The sequence below is a fragment of the Barbus barbus genome (assembly GCF_936440315.1).
Source record: "Barbus barbus genome assembly, chromosome: 2".
Classification (NCBI taxonomy): domain Eukaryota; kingdom Metazoa; phylum Chordata; class Actinopteri; order Cypriniformes; family Cyprinidae; genus Barbus; species Barbus barbus.
In genome coordinates this window covers 31529171-31553570 of record NC_136730.1, presented here as the reverse complement: position 1 = coordinate 31553570, position 24400 = coordinate 31529171, and the positions used below count along the sequence as shown (strand labels likewise).

The following is a 24400-nucleotide window of genomic DNA, read 5'->3' as shown; positions in this document are numbered from 1 at the left end:
ACTTTGCAATTACAGACTCAACATATGATGTCAAGCTAATGAAAGGGAAAGGGAAGTGGTGTGTGCTCTGCATTTAACCCATCCAAGTGTACACACAGTAGTGAACATACACCCGGAGCAGTGGGCAGCCAATGCTGCGGCACCCGGGGAGCAGTTGGGGGTTCGGTGCCTTTCTCAAGGGTCTCACCTCAGTCGTGGTATTGAGGGAGAGAGTGTTGGTTACTCACTCCCCGACGGACCTGAGACTCGAACCCACGACCTTCAGGTTACAAGTCCAACTCTCTATCCATTAGGCCACAACTAATAAAGATAACAAAAATCCAACATAATTTGGTTCTCTGAATCTGAATAAATAATTAAATATAAAAAAGCAGCCATTGTTTAGATAATCGTAAGGTCACGTGGCCAGCAGGAACACATTACTGCTCTTAGAACTGGATCATTTAGTAATGCTGCTAAATGTGAAATGAGTGTTGTGTCATGAGAATTTCAGTGGATTCAAGTTCCAAAGGTTTGGGCACTTTGCAGTCAGCTCACTGCAGTGTGAAGTACAGTTTCCTGCTGTTGTGTGGCTTCAGAAGACTTGAAATATAGTGCATGAGTCATGCAGACTAAGGTCATATGAACTAAATGGTAAAGAGCTGCATGAAGTGCATCTTCTGTGTTCCAGATATAAAATAACTGTGTATGGAGAACAACATTTTTGGGTGAACTATTCCTTAACATTGATGTGCTTTAGTACTTGACAAAGTATTCTCAAGAATAATCCTTTAAAAAAAAAAAAAAACAAAGAGTGCAAAGCAGCAAACAGAGGTCTGCATGGTCCTTACCCTTGAGGAGAGAGTTTGTCTAGCCAGCCTGCTTTGGTGGCAGCATTACGAGTCCCATAGAAGCAGGCATAGGGAGAAATGGAAACTTCTATTAGGGAAGGAAGGTTTGGTCTCAGTAGGCCTGGCAGGTCATCTTGTGCCATACTGTATTTGTCCTTCACATCTGTTTGTGGCTTGGCCGAAGCTGATGGTCCAGTGCTCGAGAGAAGTGTAGGTGGTGTAGGATGTCTAAAAGAGCATTCATTAGCCAATCGCTGACTAAGCATGGATTCTTGGACAATGGAGTAATCATCATCATCATCATCATGGACATAATGTTGCTTGGAAACGTCTTGCTTCTTGTTATTGTGTGCTCCCTCTTGGTTTTGTGTCTGCTTGTTTCTACCAAAAAAAATACAAATAAAAATATTTAGCATAAGGAAAAGGCAAAATAATAACATTCACAATGATTAGGTAGGTCACTTCATTTCATTTCCATTGCTTTACATTCTTTGAAATGATGACAATATTTAGCGAGAGGGAGACTGTTCCTAAGTAAACATTAAAGGGATAGTTTACCCAAAAATGAAAATTCTCATCATCATCATTTTCTCACCCTCATGTCATTTCAAACCTGTATGACTTTCTTTTAAAAAGGACAATATCTTGAGTAATGTCTGAGCTTTTTTTTAGTCCAAACTTTTTGGTTACCAACCTTCTTCCAAACATCACATTTTGTGTTCTACAGAAGAAAGAAAGTTATATAGGTTTGCAACAGAATTTTATTTTGGGGTGAACTATCGCTTTAAGAATAGATGGAGGATATGCAAAGAATATTTGATAATGAACACTTTCATCACTGAAAAATAATTCACACCCAAGGTGCTGATGCTGATTGGCCATTACACCTGGCCATCATATCCTACAAACCACAATTTTGTCTACAGAGATCCTCCAAGTACCACAGTGGGCAAATGAAAATCTGCAACCTGTGCTTAAAATCACTGAAATCAACAAGAATTAGAGGACTTCACATACAAGTTTATTATTTTAGAATTAGGTTGTTAAAAAACTGTAGAACGCTGAAGTTCACCCAACAGTTCACCTTAACTTCTGCTGATCCAGGTTCTCTTTTACTCCTTGACTGGATATAACATCGTTGCCCACATCCTGAAAAACAAAAGCAATCAAGATGAAACTAAAAGCAAGTCTATTTTCTAAATTCACCCTTTTTATGGATGTCTTAAGGCATCTTTAAGACCTGTAGACTAATCGTACCATAATGTGTTAAATATATATAATTTATCAGTAAGAGTGAGAATCACAGCCTTGTCGGGACAGCATTTTTGCAGTGCACCCATTTCAAACAAGAGCAATTTTATAATGTTTTTTCTTTGGTTTTCAAGTGCAGTAAGTAATGTGCTCACCGACAGAATTAGACACTGCTGCTTTTTATATAACACATTTTCAGTTATGAATTACGACACAGATGAGACAGTTTGGTTCATTGTACCACTGGGTCAGACTGCTCTTTACTCAAGCAAACCACTCCAGAATTAGTTTTCAATCAAACTGAGACCACCTTTTTTTTTTTTTTTTGGTGCAGATCCAAGCACAATTGCCATGTTCATATATGGATAAATAAACCAAACTAGGAGAGAAAACAAGGCAGGTTCTAAAAACAAATGTTCCAGGGGTGAAAACACCCTTACTAAAACTGTAACTTGTGCTCTACATGTGTGGTCATTGTAAATCCTGTTACTTTATATGTAACGTTAATTTTAACATAACAAATTCCAGCACAGGCAGGTTTCATATACACTCACCACTTCCTTTTCTGCTGAATTGTACAGAAAAATCTCTCCATATGGGGCAATGGGCGACAAGGTCCTTTGAAGTGATGCTGTAATTAGAACAACAGGAATGAATCATTATGACAAAGCAGGTTGTGGTTTTGTGGTTCGATTCTAGGAGGAGGGCAAAGGAGAAAGTAAGACAAAGAACGAGGCAAGAGACAGAAAATAACAAGCATAAAATGAGATCCCACACATTGTCCTTTAGTGCAGCCAGCTTGGAAAATGTACCAAAGAGGGAGCAGCTTGGGTGACTGGTTGTCAAGGTGACAAATGACCACCATATCTCTGCGGAGACAGTAAGGGGCAGCATGAATTCCAGACTGTTCCCTCCGGACGAACACACACATAGATATATAGCTAATAGACAGGGCCTCCCCGCTAGATAAGACTCTACTGTAGGGTGTTTGATCTAGATGCCGCTATGTTATCTATGATAGAACTGTACTGTATTGTATCACATCTTAACCCAGTAGCAAATGTGTCATTTCAAATCAGTGTCATCGTTTATCATTATCAAGTGTTGACCTTCTAACTACAGATGATACTCTCTCTCTCTCTCTCTCTCTCTCTCTCTCTCTCTGCCCTGTTTTATCCGTCTTCTACAAGAACCTGTTTCAGGATAATTGTGTAAATCGCTCACTGAGCATTTTGGAATCGTACGTGAGACACCACAGTCCTTTTTTGCCCCATTCTTTGCTGTCATCTTTAACTTGAAGACCAAAATATTATAAAACTGTTGATTAAACATTGATTTTTCTCATCTTATTTTCTGATCATCAAGTTTTCTGTTGCAAACTAATTCCCTGTTCCCAGTACTTAAAACTTTTCCTCTTCCATCTACCTTTCTATTACATTTTAGTCTCCAGAGAGTAAGAACGGAATTAGGTTGTAGATCTACTAGATATAGGATTTATTAAATCACTTTTACACCTAAACCTGGTTTCTGACTTCAGTGTAACTCCCAATTCCCGACTACACACACACACACACACACACACACATCTCACTGAAACAATTTTCAAACTATTCCTCTAGGATGCTAAAAGCACCTTTCCTGCCACAATTACAAACACTGCGACGTGTTCGGAACGGGGACACAATGGAGCATTTCAAAGCCAAAGGCAGTTTCAAAGACACACAGCAAGCTGCTGTAAGTTTGGCAGACTAGGCTTCTCCACATGCATGCATGAGAGCATATTCCACTGAGAGACTGCATCCCATTTTTTTTAAAGGGTAAAAATGGCTCAATGACTTAATCACAAATCAGAACAAAAGATATAAACCGCTGAAGCTGAAATAAAGTGAAGCGAAGCTTACCTTTCTGACTGGCTGTGGGGCAGATGGGTCCCTCAGACTTTGTGAGATGATCATTGTTGTTTGTTGCCACATTCCTGCACACACAGTTGTAAGGAGAAAAGTGTGAAAGTTTTGTGCATTTATGATTGAATGGATAGAAAACAAACAACATTTTACAGTCCCATTCAGCGTCATCCATATTAGGACTCCACAGCACATCCATGCACTGATCACTGCAGGACAAGCATCTCTTGGGAAAAGTATTTCTGTGTGTTTTTTCAACTGAAGGCATTTTCGGACTTATGCGGTCTCTCAATCACTTTAATTTGTCCACCAGCACTACCTAGCCTATATAATGTGGTATAGGAGGCATTATGTACGTTTAGTCATTTGTTTTTATAAGTCATGAACACTTCCACCACAGTGTCATTTGCACCACCTCCCAATTATTTTCAATCATTTTTGTTTGAAAGTATGCATTAACAAATCAAATGTAAGATTTTTACTTTCGCCCTATAGAATTCCACTGAAGGCACACAACAAATGTGCATTTTTATTAGAACAAAAATAATAACTACCATTTTCTGGCACAGGTGGGTAATTTTTTATTAAGTTATTTTTGTTTATTTTATTTTATTAAGTCTTGAACTCAACCCATCCAAGTATAGTCACACACAGAGCGCTGATCATACACCCAACTACATTTCTTGCCAGTACTGGGAATCAAACTCATGACCTTCATAATGTAATAACTGCACATAATGTAATAAGTATTACATTATTATTGTAATAAAATGTTTATAATGTAATAATTTTCTCAAAACGTAATAAAATCTTGAGCTAATAATGTAATAATAATTTTTCAATGTAATAACAAATTTTCATATAATGTAATAGATTATTGTATGAGAAATGTATTACATTATGAACACACTATGGCAACTTATAATGTAATCACAGTTCATAAGGTAATACCAGCACATACTGTAATTTAAAACAATGTTTGCAATATTATAATCATCTTTCAATATAATAAATCTGACCACAAAACCTAATAATAGTTTTATGTAAAATAAGTTATTACATTAAAAGAAAATAAGGCTTTTTAGGCTACATTGTGAATTTTTATTTTTATAAAAATTACTAATTTTGTGATTATGACGTACTAAACACATTTTATGCACCAAATTATTTTATTTTATTTTTTTGAGAGATAAAGTCATTTAAATGGTTGTTATAAAAACTTGTTTATATTCTATATATTCTTGTTTATATTTTTATATTCACACACACACACACAAACAGATTAATTCTAAAAGGAAATATATATTTCCTTTAATAATATTATATTAAAGCTGCAGTCCGTAACTTTTTTCGGTTAAAAATCATCCGAAATCAATATGTGAGCAAGTACATAACCAGCCAGTGTTCAAAACTATCGCCTTACTTTAGCCCGATTCATAACGATTAGCTTATAATAATGTTTTCTAATTTGAGTGGTACAGGTAGGTTTTCGCGGAAAATTCGAGCATGTTGCTGCGTCATTACTAGGGCTAGGTATCGTTCAAACATTTTCGATATCGATATCGATACCGATACCTTGAGTTCGATACCGGTTCCTGAACGATACTTTTTTCGATACCAACTTTATGAAATAAGTTTTAACAAGATTACATTCTCAAAAAACTTTGGTTTTATTTTTTTCAGCCCATTGACATGTATACAGACTCAAAGCCTCATCTCCTGAGCCACTGCACAAAGGAACAAAATATATCCAACACAATAAATTCTCAAATAGTTTTCAGTTTACACTAGTGCATGCTCGTTTTAAAACGCATAGCTCAGAATCATCATTTCTATTCATTTATTCTAGGTTGTTAAAGACTTAAAGAAATTTAAAATCTTTATCCACTTTCATAAGTGGGTATTTTATTTTATTTCATGTTTTATAGTTATTAAATTATGTGTTGTAGTATGTCTAATTATATGAATGCATAAAAACTACTTAGTTTATTCAAATTTATTCTTAAAATAGCCTTATGAAATGTTTAATTTTTCCTCAAAAATTCTGTATTCTGTATCTGGTTTTCAAATGAAGGCATTCATTTCATTTCTCTTTTAAATGATTGAAAATCAAACTATTTATTTTGGCAAACAAAATTTTACTATTAAAATTGAAATATGAAAGAAATGTTGTATGATCATTACTTAAAAAAACAATAGTCTTAATAATTTTAATAGTAGCCCAGTAGTGTCACGAATCTGGACCATGCTCTTCCGTTTACTCGCCACCAGATGTCACTCACTCACAACACATTGGACTCAGTTTCCCATAATCCTTTGCACTGACGACATTCACAGCTGTTCACTATTTCGCCCACACCTGATCACCATTTCTCAATCAGTATCACTGTATTTAAGCCTGGGACTTCCTCTTGCTCAGGGCCGTGTACTGATCTGCGTTTAGTGCTCACTTAGCGCTAGCTGCTTTACCGTGCCATTCCGTGTTTCTGTTGTGTTCCTGTATTGTTAGCATTTATCACTCACCAAGCGATAGCAACTTTACAGAGCCATAATCATTGTCCTAGTCTTAGTCTTGCCTTGTTTTCCTGCCGTGTCTGACCCTGCCTTTGTCTCCTGGATTTACCCCTTTGCCTTGCCGTTTGGACTGTGTTTGCACCTCGTTTGGACTATTGCTCTCGTCTCTGGATTATCTCTCTGCCTTGCCCCTTTGGATACTGTTCGTTGATCGTCGACCCACGCTTGCTCCACGGATTGCTGTGTCTTGCCCTTGCCATACCTGTTTGCCACTGTCTGACCCTGCCTGTTTCTGACCATGTTCTATAATAAAGCCTTGCATATGGATCCGCACGTCTCACGTCTCGTCAGCCCCGTAACAAGTAGTAGCAGTATGTACACTCTGCTGAACAATATTAATATATTTCTGCCACAGTGTCTTCCAAGTTAAACCGAACCTTTATTTTGACGGGTTGCCACGAATACCTTTACAGTTCTGTGTGTATATGATATGACGCTAGTTTTACTCAAATCAAACGGTAAAATGCTCATAAAGTGACTCTCAGAGCAGTTCTGGAGATGTTGTTCATGTGTTTATGTCCTCATTTAGTGAGACGGCAGATGCTGAAATCACTGCGAGCATCACGTGCGCTTCAGTCTGTGTGTAGTAAACAAAACCGTATGGCGAGTGTTATGTGACAGGATTACCTGCCGAAGTAGACAGTCGTGTATTTTTACTTGTGAGAATGGTACGTCGCCTCCACAGACGCGTGACGCCAAATACCTCAAATAGTGTTCAATTTAATTATTTTCGGTTTTACATTATTATTTTACTACAAATTATACACCAACACAGCTGAAAATTAATTGTATTTTCACAATAACATTTTACAGACACAAATTCGCACATAAATTCATTAATTATTTAACATATGTGCCATTCTGAGGTTTTACATTTGATATGCTGGGTATGTGTTAATAATTTTACTTAACACTCTGTTATGGTGCTCATAGTCATAGTCCTGTTTGCCGAGTCATGTCGACCATAGAATGTGTGAATATTAGGTCAGGAGATGAGTCCATACATCATGTTGGTCAAGAGAAGGTGTTGAAACGGTATTTTAATCGAATTGTTTGGTGCATTTTGAAACATATTATATTGGGCTCTCTCTAACGAGTTTGTTAAATGAGCAATCTACTGATGATTTGGTTTATGTAATAAAGATAGACTTAAATGAACAGTAGCTTAAACTTTAAATCTTTAAAAATAGACTTAAATAGCTGTAACGATGAGGAAATAATAATTGGTTTAAATAAAACATCAAAAGCGAGTAATCATATGGTTTGATTGAACAACACTGTTAAAATACATAAAGAAATATACATCTATACAAACCTCAGTACAATATGTATTAAAATGCCTACAGAGGGCGCCAGCGGCCCAGTGATTGCGACAGGTTGCATATTTAGAAAAATATTGATGTAATATTTCGTGTCGTTACAATATTTGTTATAAATGTTTTCAACAGCGCACCTTTCGTACCCAAACTTATCATATCATTTTTAGCATATGCAGATTTGAGTTTTTTGACTGAGTTGCAGAGAGATGCTCCACGTAACAGTGAAACACAATGCACATTATTGGAAACAAACAGATAACGGTACAATTCAGAATGAAATAACACAAGCTTTGTCAAATGTTTAGCTACAAACTATACTGATATATTGCGAGACACATTTTCACCTCGACAAGAAATATCCACACGTTGTAACTTTGCGAGGCACGAGATCTCGTCAAGACCTGGCGGAAACCCTGAATTTACCTTTTTTATTAATTGAAAATGAACAATACCAAAGTGTTAAAGGAACGTCTCGGTTACGTATGTAACCCTTGTTCCCTGAAGGGGGGAACGGAGACGTCACGTCAGTGACTGACGAATTGGGATCTCGCTTAGAGAGACCAATCCACTTCGAGTGTAACTAAACGAGCCAATGCATATTGGCATGCGATTATTGCATCCAGCTGCCGCTGATCACAGCATGAGTATAAGTAGGCAGCAGGTGCAGCGCATATTCAGGTTTTCAATCAAACCATGGTAGAGCAGCCATGGCGACGGGACATGACGTCTCCGTTCCCTCCTTCAGGGAACGAGAGTTACATACGTAACCGAGACGTTCCCTATCAGTCAGTCTCTCCGAGTCACGTCGGTGACCAACGAATTGGGATCCCTACCAAAGGGCCACGCATACTGCCCCTTCCAGTGTCCTGTGGAAGCCTCCTTCGCCCCTATTTTTTGGCGCAGGTCAGGGCTTAGCACAGAAGACCAGTTACTGTTGCTATGGCACTACCCACTCAGTAAGACTGGATAACACTGGGAAAACGTACCCGTTCCACTTGGAACCGGACGCTCCGGAAGCCCACCCTTCCCGAAGGAGGTTCAGAAGCACTTATGCATATGAACAACTGTTTAGGTGCATATGGAAAATTAGAGGTGATTGTAGCCTCTTGAACAATGGCAGATCATCTGCCGGGGAAACACAGGCTCTAAGGCTATACCGTGGACTTCACACATATGGGATCCAATTAGGTCTCACATATGGAACCCAGCCCTCTACCAGAGTTTTAGCAAGCCGACCCGAAACCGGAGCCTCTCAGTGCTTCTACCCGTTTGAGGTGAGAACACAGGAGGAAACCGGTTCCACACGAAGGCTATAGAACCTAGCGAACGTGTTAGGGGTCGCCCAGCCCACAGCTCTACAAATATCTGCCAGCGAGGCGCCACGAGCCAACGCCCAGGAAGATGCAACACTTCTAGTAGAGTGGGCTCTCAACCTAAACGGGAAAGGCACACCCTGTGCCTGATAAGCCAGGGTGATGGCGTCCACTATCCAGTGGGCCATCGTCTGCTTGGAGACAGCATTCCCCTTCTGCCGGCCTCCGTGACAGACAAAGACCTGGTCTGAGGTCCTGAAGCTTTGTGTCCTGTCAACGTAGCATCTCAATGCTCGGACGGGACAAAGTAAAGCTAAGGCTGGGTCTGCAGAGGGCAGCGCTTGCAGGCTCACCACCTGGTCCCTGAAGGGAGTAGTGGGAACCTTGGGCACATAGCCGGGCCGGGGCCTCAGGATTACCTGGGATTAGCCGGCCCAAACTCTAGGCACAGATCGTCGACCGAAAATGCATGCAGGTCCCCTACCCTCTTGATGGAGGCCAAAGCAAGCAGGAGCAGAGTCTTCATTGAAAGAAACTTCAGCTCAACTGTTTGCAAAGGCTCAAATGGGCCCTGCTGTAGTTCTCTGAGCACTAGAGACAGGTCCCAAGAGGGTATAGAGGGGGGCCGTGGAGGATTTAACCTTCTTGCCCCCTAAGAAACCTGATGACCAAGTCATGCTTACCCACCGACTTCCCTTCCACGGGGTCGTGGTTGGCAGCAATCGCAGCCACATAGACTTTAAGGGTGGAGGGAGACAGCCTTCGCTCCAACCCCTGCTGCAAAAAGGACAGCACGACTCCGATCGGGCACTTCTGGGGGTCTTCTCGGTGAGAAGAACACCACTCGACAAACAGGTTCCACTTCAAGGCGTAAGCATGTCTCGTAGACCAACTACCTCCTGGGGTATGTCACCTAGAACCTCCGCGTCCCATCCAGGGACCAGACATGAAGTTTTCAGAGGTCTGGACGCGGATGCCATAATGTGCTCCGTCTCTGAGTCAGTAGATCCTTCCTCAGAGGAATCTGCCAAGGAGGGGCTGTCATGAGGAGCATCAGTTCTGGGAACTAAGTCCACGAGCAGGACCTGCTCCTTGTCCTCCCTGATCTTGCACAGTGTCTGTGCGATAAGGCTCACTGGGGGGAACGCATACTTGCGAAGGCCCCGCGGCCAGCTGTGTGCCAATACGTCCATGCCAAGTGTTCCCTCGGTCAGGGAGTAAAACAACTGACAATGAGAGGTCTCTAGAGACGCAAACAGGTCTACCTGAGCGGATCAGAAACGTCTCCAAATCAGCTGGGCCATCTGGGGATGGAGTCTCCAATCTCCGGAGAGCGCAGCTCGTGACAGCTCGTCGGCTGCCTGGTTGAGCAAGCCCGGAATGTGAATGCCACGAAGCAACCTCAGATGCTTCTGACTACAGAGGAGGAGGTGGCGGTCTAGCTGTGACATGCGACGGGAGCGTAGACCACCTTGTCGGTTGATGTACGCAACGGTCGCAGTGTTGTCCGTGCGGACCAATACGTGCTTGCCTCGTAAGCGCCTCTTGAGATGGATCAAGGCCAGGCGTACTGCTAGCAACTCTAGGCAATTGATGTGCCAGTGCAGTTGGGGGCCCGTCCAAACCCCCGACACTGCAAGCCCGTCGAACGTGGCATGCCAGCCGGTGGTGGAAGCATCCGTGTAAACCACAGCATAAAGCAAAGCACAGACTGGAGACCTGTTCCTGGGGCACTCCCGCCCGAAGAAACGAGAGGTCTGACCACGGGGTGAGGGTTCGGCGGCAGGCCGGTGTGACTTGGACCCGGTGAGTGCCGCGTTGCCACACCCACATCGGGACTTGGCCATGGAGCCAGTGTTGAAGCGGTCACATATGAAGCAGTCCCGGCGGCGTGACTGCCGCCACAGCTGCCATGTGCCCCAGAAGCCTCTGAAATTGTTTCAGTGGGACCGCTGTCCTGTTCTTGAACGTATTCAAGCAGTTCAACATCGACTGAGCATGTTCCTGCGTGAGGCGTGCTGTCTGATTGACCGAATCCAACTCCATACCGTGAAAAGAGATCCTCTGCGTCGGGGAGAGTTTACTCTTTTCCCAGTTGACCCGAAGGACCAACTGGATGAGGTGCGAGAGCACCAAGTCCCTGTGTTCGCACAACTGGTCCTGAGACTGAGCCAGTATGAGCCAGTCGTCGAGGGAGTTGAGAATGCGAATGCCCTGTTCTCTCATGGGAACAAGGGCTGCCTCCGCAACTTTCGTGAAAACACGGGGCGACAGGGACAGCCGAAGGGCAGGACCTTGTACTGATATGCCAATCCTTCGAACACAACCCGCAGGAATGACCTGTGGCGCGGAAGGATCGACACATAGAAGTACGCATCCTTCAGGTCGATCGCTGCAAACTGATCTTGGGGACGAATGCACCCGAAGATGCGCTTCTGCGTGAGTATCTTGAAGAACCTGCATCTGTTAAGATGTAAACATGCCGATGCTAATCATGACTCGTGGCCGCTAGAGGAGTTCCTAAGCGCTGATTTCCCTCAATATTAGACTCCAAGTTTAGACTCCTTGTGGGGAAAATATACTATTTTCCGAGTTGTCTATTTCGAGACAGCACTATTAGAACACTCTGCAGGTGGTTGAGGCAGACCGGAAGCTGAGGTATAACATAAGGTTAGAGCGTCAAACCCAAAGGTTGTGGGTTTGATTCTCAGTACTAGCAGGAAATGTAGGTGGGGAGAGTGAATGAACATTGCTATATTCCACACTCAATACCCACAACTCAATACCCACACTCAGCTTGATGCCATAAACTGCATAGTTATTCATGACAAAATGACAACCAATTGGCAGTGGGCCAATAAGTAAAGAAAAGTAAAGAAACTTAAATAAAAAAAAATGAGCAAGCCACCAAACCCCCAATTGCTCTCAGGCACCAAAAATGGCTGCCCACTGTTCCAGGTCCACAGTGTACAGTGCTATGCATAAGTTTAGACACCCATGCTAAAGTTGACTAAAAAGAGAAATAAAAAATCATCTTTTGGAAATTGAACTTAATGCCTTAATTAAAAAAATTAGGAAAAATCCAACCTTTAAGGACACCAATTTTCTTTGTGAATGAATAATGTATCGTAAATAAATAAATGTTCTTCCTTAAAATACAGGGTGCATTAGTCTGGGCACCCCTATGTTAAATTCACATAGAGGCAGGCAGATTTTTATTTTTAAAGGCCAGTTACTTCATGGATCCAGGATACTATGATAAAGTTCCCTTGGCTTTTGGAATTAAAATAGCCCCACATCATCACATAGCCTTCACCATACCTAGAGATTGGCATGGAGTACTTTCCATAAGATCATCTCTCAATGCAAATCAAACCAGCTATTAGGCTAACTGAAATAAAACCATGCCAATCTCTAGGTATGGTGAAGGCTATGTGATGATGTGGGGCTATTTTAATTAATTTTTAGAAAATCGGTGTCCTTAAAGGTTGGATTTTTCCTAATTTTTTTAATTAAGGCATTAAGTTCAATTTCCAAAAGATGATTTTTTATTTCTCTTTTTAGTCAACTTTAGCATGGGTGTCTAAACTTATGCATAGCACTGTATGTGTGCACTTGGATGGGTTAAACACAGAGCACAAATTTCGAGTATGGGTTACCATACTTAGCTACATGTCACATCACTTTCACTGTTGTACATTAAGAAATTACAATGATTTGTTTCCCATTTTTTATGTTTTATTGTCAAAGAATGTAAAACGTCATATACTTCTAACTGTATTATATGTTTGGTAATGTTGGTAGAGCACAATAGTGCAAAAAGTTTTTTTTTGAAATTCATAAATATTGAATTGCACATGCTAAGCTTCTTTATTGTATTTCATTTTCATTTCTCAGGTGTGATTGACCTGGTAATATACAATTTAAAATATGAAATTATATAAAACATTAATCATCAGAAGAACACAAACACTCAAAGAAAAGTGAAATTATGAAAAAAAAAAATGTTTGTGTACTTATAGTATTATCTTTCAGTTTCAGTTTCTTTGAAAGTAACATGATTGTGACTGGGGGTGTGACGAGATCTTATGCCACAATAAACAGTTTCAATAAACAAGAAGTTAACATTGTGGTAAATTTAACAGTCAATATTATATGTTTTGCTCAATTTCGCCAAGGAAATTGTTTCAAACAAAACCCTACTGAATGAATCAGCTGTTTGAACAAATCAGGTGCAGTCAAAATCCACCTGCATTGTTTTGCAATTTGTGACTATCATTCGAATCAAGTAGCTACTGTTTTTCATGATTGAAGATTTCTTAAAAATAGTGTAAAAATATTGTCTCATGAGGTAAGTGTCTCGTCTCACCCCTATAATCATTGACTAAAACAGTGCTGCTCTCTTGGCGCAATTTGCCAGCACCTATTTTTTTTTAGAAAGGTACAACAGGTAAACATGGCAGCACTATGAACACACTTTACCATCACCAAAAATGGCTCATTGCCAAAGAACTTTACTACAACCGGTTTAAATTATGATCTAAGGAAAATCACACCCTGAACAGCATATGGAGTTCAGTTACCCAATTACCTAAATTAAATTACTGAAACTTTATTTTTAGTTTCTGTCCAGCTAAATGAAAACTATGATTTCTGTAAATATATAAAAAAACAAAACAAAATTTCAATGCATCACTAATGACAAACAGATAAAAACATATTTATATAATGTTTAATTCATTTAGATATTTACTCACCAGTCATAAGGAGGTATGAAAGGATGTTCAGGGATCTCTGGTACAGGCCTGTGTCGTAGTTTATAGGAGCAGTTGGACCTCGGCTCGGAGGGTTCCTTAATAAAGGTGCACTGCTCATATATTTCATTTTCAACCATTTCTCCCTGAAACCCTACAGAAGCTCCTTCTGAGGAAAAATCATCATTCTCATCTGGAACAGGTTCTTCTGAAAAGTTCTCCAGTGATTCGCTGCTGCCATGCTCAGAGGCGGAGCTAGAGCTGGAGGAAACAATGTGACATGTAACAATAGGCAGTGAATGAAGAAGTGTAGCAGAACCGATGGCCATCCGCTCTGTATCAGCAGTAGTCCTTGAAAGAAGAGTTTGCCTTGTCATCTGGATGTTACTGCCTTGAGAATGCTGACAAGATGTTCCTCTCTGCTTAGCCTTGGGAAACACCTGTCTAGGTCTTGGGATTGGCTTTCTCCTCACTAGCACGTTACCTCCATCCACTTCCATCACCGGGTTCTCCAGGCTGCTTAGGATCCTCCGCCGGTGTCCTGTGGGAATATTGTCCATTTCGAGAAGCTTCTCCTCAGTTAGGCTCCTGAGGTCCTTAATGCAATGGTAGCCAGCCCGGGCGAAGCTGGAGGCATACTGGGGCAGGTGCAGACTGGTCAGCCACCAAGTAATTTCCTGGTCAGGCTCCATAGAAGACTAGACACAAGGGTCTTCAGTGGTCATGAAGTCTACCATATGCCATTGGATGACGAGGTTACTCTGTGGCAAGTTGTAAAGATGTAGGAACACACCCTAGAGAGAATAAATTAGTGTTTGTGAATAACAAATTTAGGAATTGAACAACCAAATGCCTCATCCACTTTAAGTATGAATCATCTTGACAGACTAATAAAATATGATATATTTGAAATTTAAAAACCTGCATCTTTATAACATAGTATTTGCAGAGGTCACATGCATGAAGCCTAAGGTCTATCCATGACACTACAAGAAACCAGCGAAGCTGAAACAGGGATATATAAAGTCTTCTTGTTGTTCTTAGAATCAGTGCTTCTCCAGTTCATTCTGAACAAGATACAGAAGATGTATTATTTTGTTAAAGAACATTTAACAAACTGGAAAACTGGAAAACAAACTGGACTTAATTCAACTCAGTCGATCTACACAGCATGAGGCAAGGGACTGTTGCGTGTTTGTTTTCACCGAAACATGGCTAAACGACAACATCCCGGACTCCGCCATTCAATTGCACGGGCTAACCAACTTCCGAGCGGACAGAGATTCATCACTGTCTGGTAAGACACGCGGAGGTGGCTTGTGTGTGTATATCAACAAAGACTGGTGTAACAATGCTGCGGTGTTATCGAAACACTGTTCATCGCTGGTGGAGTTTATGGTTGTGAAGTGTCGACCATTCTATCTGCCGCGGGAGTTCACGGCCATTGTTATCGTTGCGGTTTACATCCCCCCCCGTGTGCAAACGCTAAGGATGCGCTTCGTGAACTGTATAGCGCCATCAGTGAACAACAAACAAAAAACCCAGACGGCTTTTTCATCATAGCCGGTGACTTCAACCACGCAAACTTAAAGACAGTTTTGCCAAAGTTCTACCAACATGTGAACTTTGCAACAAGGGGAAACAACACACTGGACTTTGTTTACATGACCACAAAGAACTCTTACAAGGCTGAATCCCGCCCCCACCTCGGGTACTCAGACCACATCACTGTTATTCTAATCCCAGCATATAGACCACTTCTCAAACTCACCAAACCGGTTGAAAAGCAGATCACAGTATGGCCAGACAATGCCACCTCAGCACTGCAGGACTGCTTCCAGGACACAGACTGGAACATGTTTAAAGAGGCAGCCACCTACAACAACCACACAGACCTGAATGAGTACACTGAAACTGTGACTGCTTACATCAAAAAGTGCACTGATGATGTGACAGTCACCAAGACCATCACCACACGTGCAAACCAGAAGCCATGGATGACAGCAGAGGTTCGTGGGCTGCTAAAGACCGGAGATGAAGCATTCAGATCAGGAGATAAAGCAGCCCTCAAAACAGCAAGATCCAATCTGTCCTGTGGCATCAAAAAAGCAAAACGGTCATATGCCCAAAAAATCAACAACCACTTCACAGACAGCAGAGACACACGGAGCCTGTGGCAAGCCATTCAGACCATGACTGACTACAAGCCCCCGCCACAGGACTGTGATGAGGACACATCCCTCCCCGATGCACTCAACCACTTTTATTCACGGTTTGAAATGCAGAATGACACACCTGCACAAAAACTGCCCACACCTCCCAACGACCGGGCGCTCTGTTTGTCTCCAGCCGACGTAAGGAAGACCCTATCTAGGATTAACCCACGCAAAGCTGCGGGTCCTGACAACATACCTGGCCGTGTTCTGAGAGACTGTGCTGCACAGCTGACAGATGTCCTAACAGATATCTTCAACACCTCGCTGAGCCAGGCAGTCGTCCCCATATGTCTCAAATCCACAACAATCATACCGGTACCAAAGAAATCACCTGTGTCCTGTCTCAATGACTACCGTCCCATAGCACTGACTCCAATCATGATGAAGTGCTTTGAGAGGCTAGTCATGCATAACATCAAAACCAGCCTCCCCAACACACTCGACCCGCTCCAGTTTGCATACCGTCCAAACCGCTCTACGGACGATGCAATTTCCTCCACCCTCCACCTGGCTCTTACCCACCTAGAAAATAAAGACTCCTATGTTAGAATGCTGTTCATTGACTTCAGCTCGGCATTCAACACAATAATCCCACAACAGCTCATAAATAAGATAAACCTGCTGGGCCTTAACAATTCCCTTTGTAACTGGATCCTGGACTTTCTAACTGGAAGACCTCAGTCAGTCCGTGTCGGCAACAACACCTCGAGCATTACAACACTGAGCACAGGTGCCCCACTAGGCTGTGTGCTTAGCCCGCTGCTCTTCACACTGCTGACCCACGACTGCACTGCCAAGTTCAGCTCCAACCACATCATCAAGTTTGCTGATGACACAACAGTGGTAGGTCTCATCAGCAACAATGATGAAACGCACTACAGAGAGGAAGTGGCACAGCTGGCTGAATGGTGTGGCACAAACAATCTGTCCCTCAATGTGGAGAAGACAAAGGAGGTTGTGATGGACTTCAGAAGAAACTCCGTTGACCACCCTTCACTGACCATCGACAGCTCGACTGTGGAGAGAGTCAGCAGCACTAAATTCCTGGGGGTGCACATCACAGAGGATCTCACCTGGACCACCAACACCATGTCACTCTCCAAAAAGGCACAACAGCGCCTACACTTTCTCCGCCGGCTGAAAAGAGCAAGTCTCCCTCCACCCATCCTCACCACATTCTACAGAGGCACCATTGAGAGTGTGCTGACCAGCTGCATCACTGTCTGGTACGGGAACTGCAGTGCTGCTGACCGCAAGACCCTCCAGCGGACAGTAAACACAGCTGCAAAGATCATCGGTGCCCCTCTCCCCTCCATCCTGAACATCTTCCTTACACGATGCTCCAGCAAAACCAACAGCATCGTGAAGGACTCCACCCATCCCTCCCACAGTCTCTTCCAGCTCCTACCATCAGGAAGACGGTACCGGAGCATCAGAGCCCGCTCCGCCAGACTGCTCAACTGCTTTTTCCCCCAGACTGTGAGAGCCCTGAACTCAAACCACCGCGGCCCCCTCTGAAACCCCATGCAAACCCCTACCTCCTGAAACATGGACCACCCCCCACCCCAAACCTTACCACACCAAAGAAAAACTGTATGGAACTTTAATTTTTTTTTATTTGTTTTATTTTTATTTTTTGTGCAATTCAAAGTGTACTACACACAGGTAAGTGGGCATGTTCAAACCACCTGTAGTAACACACTCTCCTCTATATGCACTATGGACACTTTACACTATGGACACTTACACTTTACACTATGTGCACTATGGACACTTACACACACTGCTGCGCGTGCACAATCTCACAAAAGACTCAGCAATATATGTATGTTTACATGCTCATGCACTACAAATCATCCTGCACTGTTCCCCAACCAGCTGCTGACTCAAATGTCTCTCTTTGCACATGTACAGTATTTGTGAAGCATTCGTATAGTTGTATTTTTTATCCTTTATTCTTTTAGTTTGTATAGGGTAAATACTTATATATAGTATACTTATAGTTAAATCTGTCAGTAGGTTAGTAGTGTATAGGTTTATAGTGTTTTTTACTTCATTGTTGTATTTATTGCATTGTTGTCTGTATTTATGTAGCACCGTGGTCCTGCAAGACACGACATTTCGTTCCACTGTATGTCCCCACATGTAGCGGAATGACAATAAAGCTCAACTTGAACTTGATTTAAAAATAACACAATCATAAATTCTGCTTCCAACAAAGTGGGATAAAACAGTTTTCAAAGATTCTTAAGTTATAAAACACCCTTTTATGAGCAACATAAGATCTAAATTTAAAAAGAATACTTTTTAAGATTTTAAAGTTTAGATACAACATTTGAAGCAACAAGCCAAATGAATCTTAAAAGAATGGTCTTTATATTTGTAACCACTTCTATCTCATCCCTCATATCCCTGAAAATGTAGAACGTTTTAAGATCAGACTCTACAGTTTTGTTCCTCAGAGGGAATGGACAATTGTTTGTGTGTCATCTGCAACATGAATCAACGCTAAAGGCCTGTTTACAACCAAGACAATTATTTGATTTGAAAATCTGTTGCAATAAACAATTTAATTTGAATGAACAGCATTTAGTGTGCCTGTTCAGACCGACACAAACATTTGCATGTGTCAACTAGCCAACCCATAAGACTTGCACATCATGTACCCATAGACGCTACTGTTACGTAAAAATATGACTTGGTAGCACGCACAAACAGACTATTTTGCTAAGAACCAGTGAATAGCAGAGGAAGAATCCAGGCTCTGCTCTTGTCTCTGTACTCTTCTATTTGGTGCAACATTTTTTTTTAAATATCTATTGTTAGCATTTTTGCCTTGTTTATTGATAGGACAGTAGTGAGACAGGAAGCGAAGTAAGCAAGAGGGGGGGCTGGGATCAGAAAGGTCCGCGAGCCGGGACTCAAAAACGGCACGCCCGAAGTGCAACGGCGCTGCATGTTGACGCACTGCCCATGAGGCTATCATCACCAACTAGTGCAACATTTTGACAAATAAGGCAATTACAACAAAAATCAGTAACTGTTTATAGTTACCAGATATTTTCTGGTAGCTATTTTATTTTCTACTATAAAATCAGGATGGAAATTAAATATAGATAGTGGTTATAATATATAAAACCCTTTCTTTCGAGACTAATTTGGCTTGTCGTGTCAAATGTTGAATCTGAAATTCAAAATCTGAGTATTCTATGCGGATTCAGATTTTATTCAGACAAGAATAGATCGGATAGTGTCTGTATAATCAGATAACTAGCCATCCACTGCTCAAACACTTTAGTCCCTCTCACAAAATATATCCATTTTCTGGCATGTTAGAAATAGTTTGTATAATCACAGTCTAAATGTATGAAGGTTGACAGGTGCAAAGGCATGATAAATGACTAGCTGTCCACCATGTTCTGTTCATATAGGATATATCAAATGAACTCACTCTCAAAATTTGCTTCTCACTCCTGTAAATTTCAGATAGTCCCTTTGGTTATGGAAAATGACTGCAGTTGTCTTTCATTACCAAATTATGCACAAGATAACCATGCTTCATACACCAAACAAGCCAATGGTATTTCACTGCTGTCTGAATGTACACATTTTGGCTATGTGAGGTATGTTCTGTATTTTCTTTTTTAGCCGTTTCATTCTGAAATTAATTGTATATAAATATATAAAAAACATCATAAAAATAAAGCACATTTCAGGATATGTTTTTGTACTGTGACATTATTCCCATGACAACTGAGTAAACTCACCTTTGAAACCCTAAGCTGCATTCCACAGTAAAATTCAATTAACATTTTCATAAGAATCTTTAATAATTCTTGTTCTTCCACTGCAGAGATGTTTAAACAGAGTGATGGTAAACTTTATCAGTGATGTGAATAGTAGTTCCACAGCATTTAAAGAGCTCTTTCAGTACTCCTTAGGGTTCTCTGCTTCTCCTTTTCTCAGCAATACTTCTTCATTTAGCTAAAATAACAACACTGGGCTCAAATATATATAATATACATTTTCTATTTAATTCCAAAGTCTTGAATGGTATTTTGCTTTTAAACCTATTGTATATATATTGTAAACTTATTGTATATATACAATATTGTTGTGTTGCACCACATCCAGTGTAGACAGAATCAATGATTGTATTGGCTTCTATTGTCTTTTGTCGCATTGCAGTGTAGACATGGTGTACGATCAACTGTTATGTCTGATAACTGCAACACTTTTTTACATATAATATACTCATTTTATCAAACCTGAACAAGTGTCTATACTAGCCTATAATATCAAGATTCCCTCAACATTACATTAGCATCCTTACTTTAAGACCAGTCTTTCTCTTGCTTCTTAAAAATATAAATGAATACTGTATACTGGGAAGATATTCTGATAATATTAAATTATCAATAAGCTTGCATGTTCATATTGTTACATGGTCCTTTGCTTTTAAGCTTATAGTTTTCACAATGAGAAATACAACCCAAATTCTGGAAATGTAGGGATATTTTTTAAATTTTAATAAAATGAAAACTAAAAGACTTTCAAATCACATGATCCAATATTTAATTCACAATAGAACATAGATAACATAACAAATGTTTAAACTGAGAAATTTTACACTTGTATCCACTAAATGAGCTCATTTCAAATTTGATGCCTGCTACAGGTCTCAAAAAAGTTGGCATGGGGACAACAAAGGGCTGAAAAAGCAAGAAACTTTTAAAAGATTCAGCTGGGAGAATATCTAGCAACTAATTAAGTTAATTGACATCAGGTCTGTAACATGATTAGGTATAAAAGGGATGTCATAGGGGCTATTTACACCTGGTCATAGGGCTGGGCGATATGGCTGAAAACTGTATCACGATATCAGTGTTTCATATCGGTCGATATCGATAATTATTTATATTTTTTTTAAGGTGGTACATCAAGTTCGTGGTATTACCAGTCTTGGCGGGGACGACGGTCTTGCATAATTTGCAGACGACATTTGGTCTGACTACGGTCAGACTTATAATATCCAAAAAACTGCCATACTGGCGAGCTGACTTTCTCTTTTATTTACAATTTCCTCGCTCGCTGCGGCACTCATTTTCTGCTTATGAAGAGGAATCCAGCAGACCAGCCAATAGGGTCTGGCTGCAGACGTGCACTCTCACCTATCCATATCGCCATATCGTTGTCTCGTGCGCACTTAGACACGAGACAACGATATGGCGCAACCAAACATGATACTGTTACATGATTGGCTGTTAGCGTGTCACTCCCTACGTTGCTAGGTTACCAGAGAGCGAGTGCCTTTGTTAATGCAACCAAACTTGCTTCGCAGCCTTTGTTTTCTTCCGACGAAGAATAAAACATATCGAACGTTTTATCGAACACATTTTTTATTATCACATGTCTATCGCGATACATATCATTATCGTTTTATCGCCCAGCCCTACCTGGTCACTTCATGCATTTTTTTTCTGATCAGATAGCTATCCGATCCTGAAAAGACCAGGTGTAAATACTGTCCAAAACGCATTCGAAACAGATATAAATCCGATCACTCAAACCACTTCAGGAGGTGGTCTGGGCCGCATTCCAGATGAAACTGGACAAGTGTAAATGCATCTGGTTGTTGATACCACATATGCTAATTTTACTCCTCCCAAAATATTAAAATAATAAACGTGTGAGAACGTTTTATAGGCTATATGGTATGTTATAGTCAGATATGACAGCACTAATGCAACAAGCATCACCGCGGATGAGTAGCTGAGTATCTCTTCAGCAAGCCGACGCGCAAAAAATGAAATGACGAATGAAACTTTCATTGACGTGAACTCCGTTAAATTTGCATATAGCGTGGGAATTAAAGAGCGGATTTATATCCGTTTTGCGAAGACACATTTATGTGGCCAAGTGTAAATGGAAACGTTTTAACAAATCAGATAGATATCCGATCAGAGAAAATGCATGAAGTGACCAGGTGTAAACAGGCCCTTAGAGAGGCTGAGTCTCTCAGAAGTACAGATGGGCAGAGGCTCTCGAATCTGTGAAAGAGTGCGTAAAAAGATTGTGGAATACTTTAAAAATAACGCTCCTCAACTTCAAATATCAAAGGATTTGCAAATCTCATCATCTACAGTGCATAACATCATCAAAAGATTCAGAGAAACTGGAGAAATCTCTGTGTGTTAGGGTCAAGGCCGAAGACCTTTGTTGGATGCCCGTGGTCTTAAGGCCCTCAGACAACACTGCATTACTCATCGGTATGATTCTGTCATTGACATTACTAAATGGGCCCAGGAATACTTCCAGAAACCACTGTCGGTAAACACAATCTGCAGATGCCAACTAAAGCCCTGCACGGGCCTAAAATTTAGGCCCAAAGCCCGGCGCTGGCCCGAGACACTCAGGCCTAGGGATGGGTACCGAAACTCGGTATTAAATCGGTCTCGGGGCTAAATTATGAAAGACCGGAGTATCGATAAGCTCTGACGTTATCGGTACTTCTGTCGGTATTGGAGAAGTTAAGAAAACACACATACATTTATTATTGCTCTCTCTCTCTCTCTCTCTCTCTCTATTTATATATATATATATATATATATATAATGTCGCCAGCTGTTTTTGTGAAATAATATTCAAACATTTGTCTATGATGCATTTTTTCTATGCGCAATTCAGAAGCCAGATCGCGCTCACGCAGAGGAGCACACGCAACATGAAAGTCCTGTTTAATTATGATAGAAGAGAGAACCAACTATTCAAACATCTGCTCACACTTTAGGCCTGTGGCTGTTATATTAAGCTAAGTATTTATTTATTTATTTTTCGATTTTGGCTTCCAAGGATTATAGCCGCATTTCTTCTAGCACATCTCCCTTCCCTTCATAGCGGCGCAGAATCGTTCCTCCGAACCAAAACTTAACATCTGAATCAGCTCAATCAGTGATTGTTATAAAATGCCGTCTTTACTGTTGCTACATTGCAGGACATATTTGATAGTAAAACGCTGAAAGTACAATCTGCTGTTCCCCAGGCTGAAATGTGTGTGCGTGCGTGTGCCTGCGCGGCGGCGTGCTCCAAAACGGACAAGTACACTTTGAGCTTCGGGCGCGTCGAAATAACACTCAGAAATATGCCAAAAAATACACACACAATGTGTCAAAATGGCCGGTTATGAGAGTCTTCACTTTTGTTTTAAGTGGATGAGAACAGTTGGGAGAAAATCCGATGCGTGTCAGTATATTGTCTTAAAGTGTCAGACTGGAGCTTGAGCCATCAATGTTAATCAAAGAACAAAATGCAAAGAGAAAATCACCCACAGCTCTTAATCTGAACAACGTTATAGCTTTAACAAACATAAATCTATCAGTATACAGTGAAAACTATGCAGTACTCATTTACATTTGATTACTTTTGTAACTATTACTTACCTGAACATTAATATTAGTAGACCTTCATGGAAAAATGAAAGCACTGTTTATTTCATTTCGTTTGTGTGTTTGTTTTATTGTATTTGTCAGTTTGTTTTACTTTGTTTCTTTGTTCATGTTGTTATTGTATCTTATCTTATGTATATAAAATACTAAAAATACCTGCAAACTGGTGCATTTACAAATTGATGAAGTGCAGGCATTTTTAGTGTTTTATATACATAAGATAAGATACTGTAAGAATATGAACAAAGAAACAAAGTAAAACAAAAAGTACCGATAAGAATACCGTTAAAGTACCGGATCGCTAAGCAGTATCGATAAGAGTAGTAATACCGTTAAAAACCTTAACGATACCCATCCCTACTCAGGCCCTAGCCCGGCCCATGTCCGACAGCTTATAAGAATTCTCGGCCCGAGTCCAAACAGAGCCTGTCTTTTTTTCCCCTTCTCGGAAAACAGCTTATAGGCCTACTACTGTTTCAGCTATTAAAATAGTTCAGTTTGTATGAAATATTTTGTTTTGTTATTTTATTCAGTTAATTTAGAAAAATGTTTGGAGCATTTTTTTATTCGTTAAATGTTAGTTTTTTTTTTTTTTAGTTGATCATATAAGCTATGTTTGATCAATTTAGCCTTCTCAAATCATCACAACTTGTCTAAAATGAAATCTATATTTATAAAACAGCTCCACAATGTTAGTTTAAACACTTAACCTAGATAAATGTGCACTGACGCATATCCAGTCGTTTGTGCGGAGAGTGGAAGCTGAAGCATGCTTTATAGGACATGGAGGCACC

The 24400-nt window shown here is 40.7% G+C and overlaps 1 protein-coding gene across 1 annotated transcript in view; it reads right to left on the bottom strand.

Moving 5' to 3' along the window:
• Window positions 1–24400, bottom strand: part of LOC306883430 (arf-GAP with Rho-GAP domain, ANK repeat and PH domain-containing protein 2-like) — a 121871-nt gene that overhangs the window by 94810 nt on the left and 2661 nt on the right. The window contains exons 2-6 of the mRNA XM_079438689.1: window positions 13949–14739; window positions 3983–4056; window positions 2636–2712; window positions 1915–1979; window positions 831–1211 (exon numbers count right to left, since the gene is read on the bottom strand). Coding sequence (XP_079294815.1) covers window positions 831–1211; window positions 1915–1979; window positions 2636–2712; window positions 3983–4056; window positions 13949–14637 — 1286 coding nt within the window. The 5' untranslated portion in view covers window positions 14638–14739. The remainder of the gene's footprint in view (window positions 1–830; window positions 1212–1914; window positions 1980–2635; window positions 2713–3982; window positions 4057–13948; window positions 14740–24400) is intronic.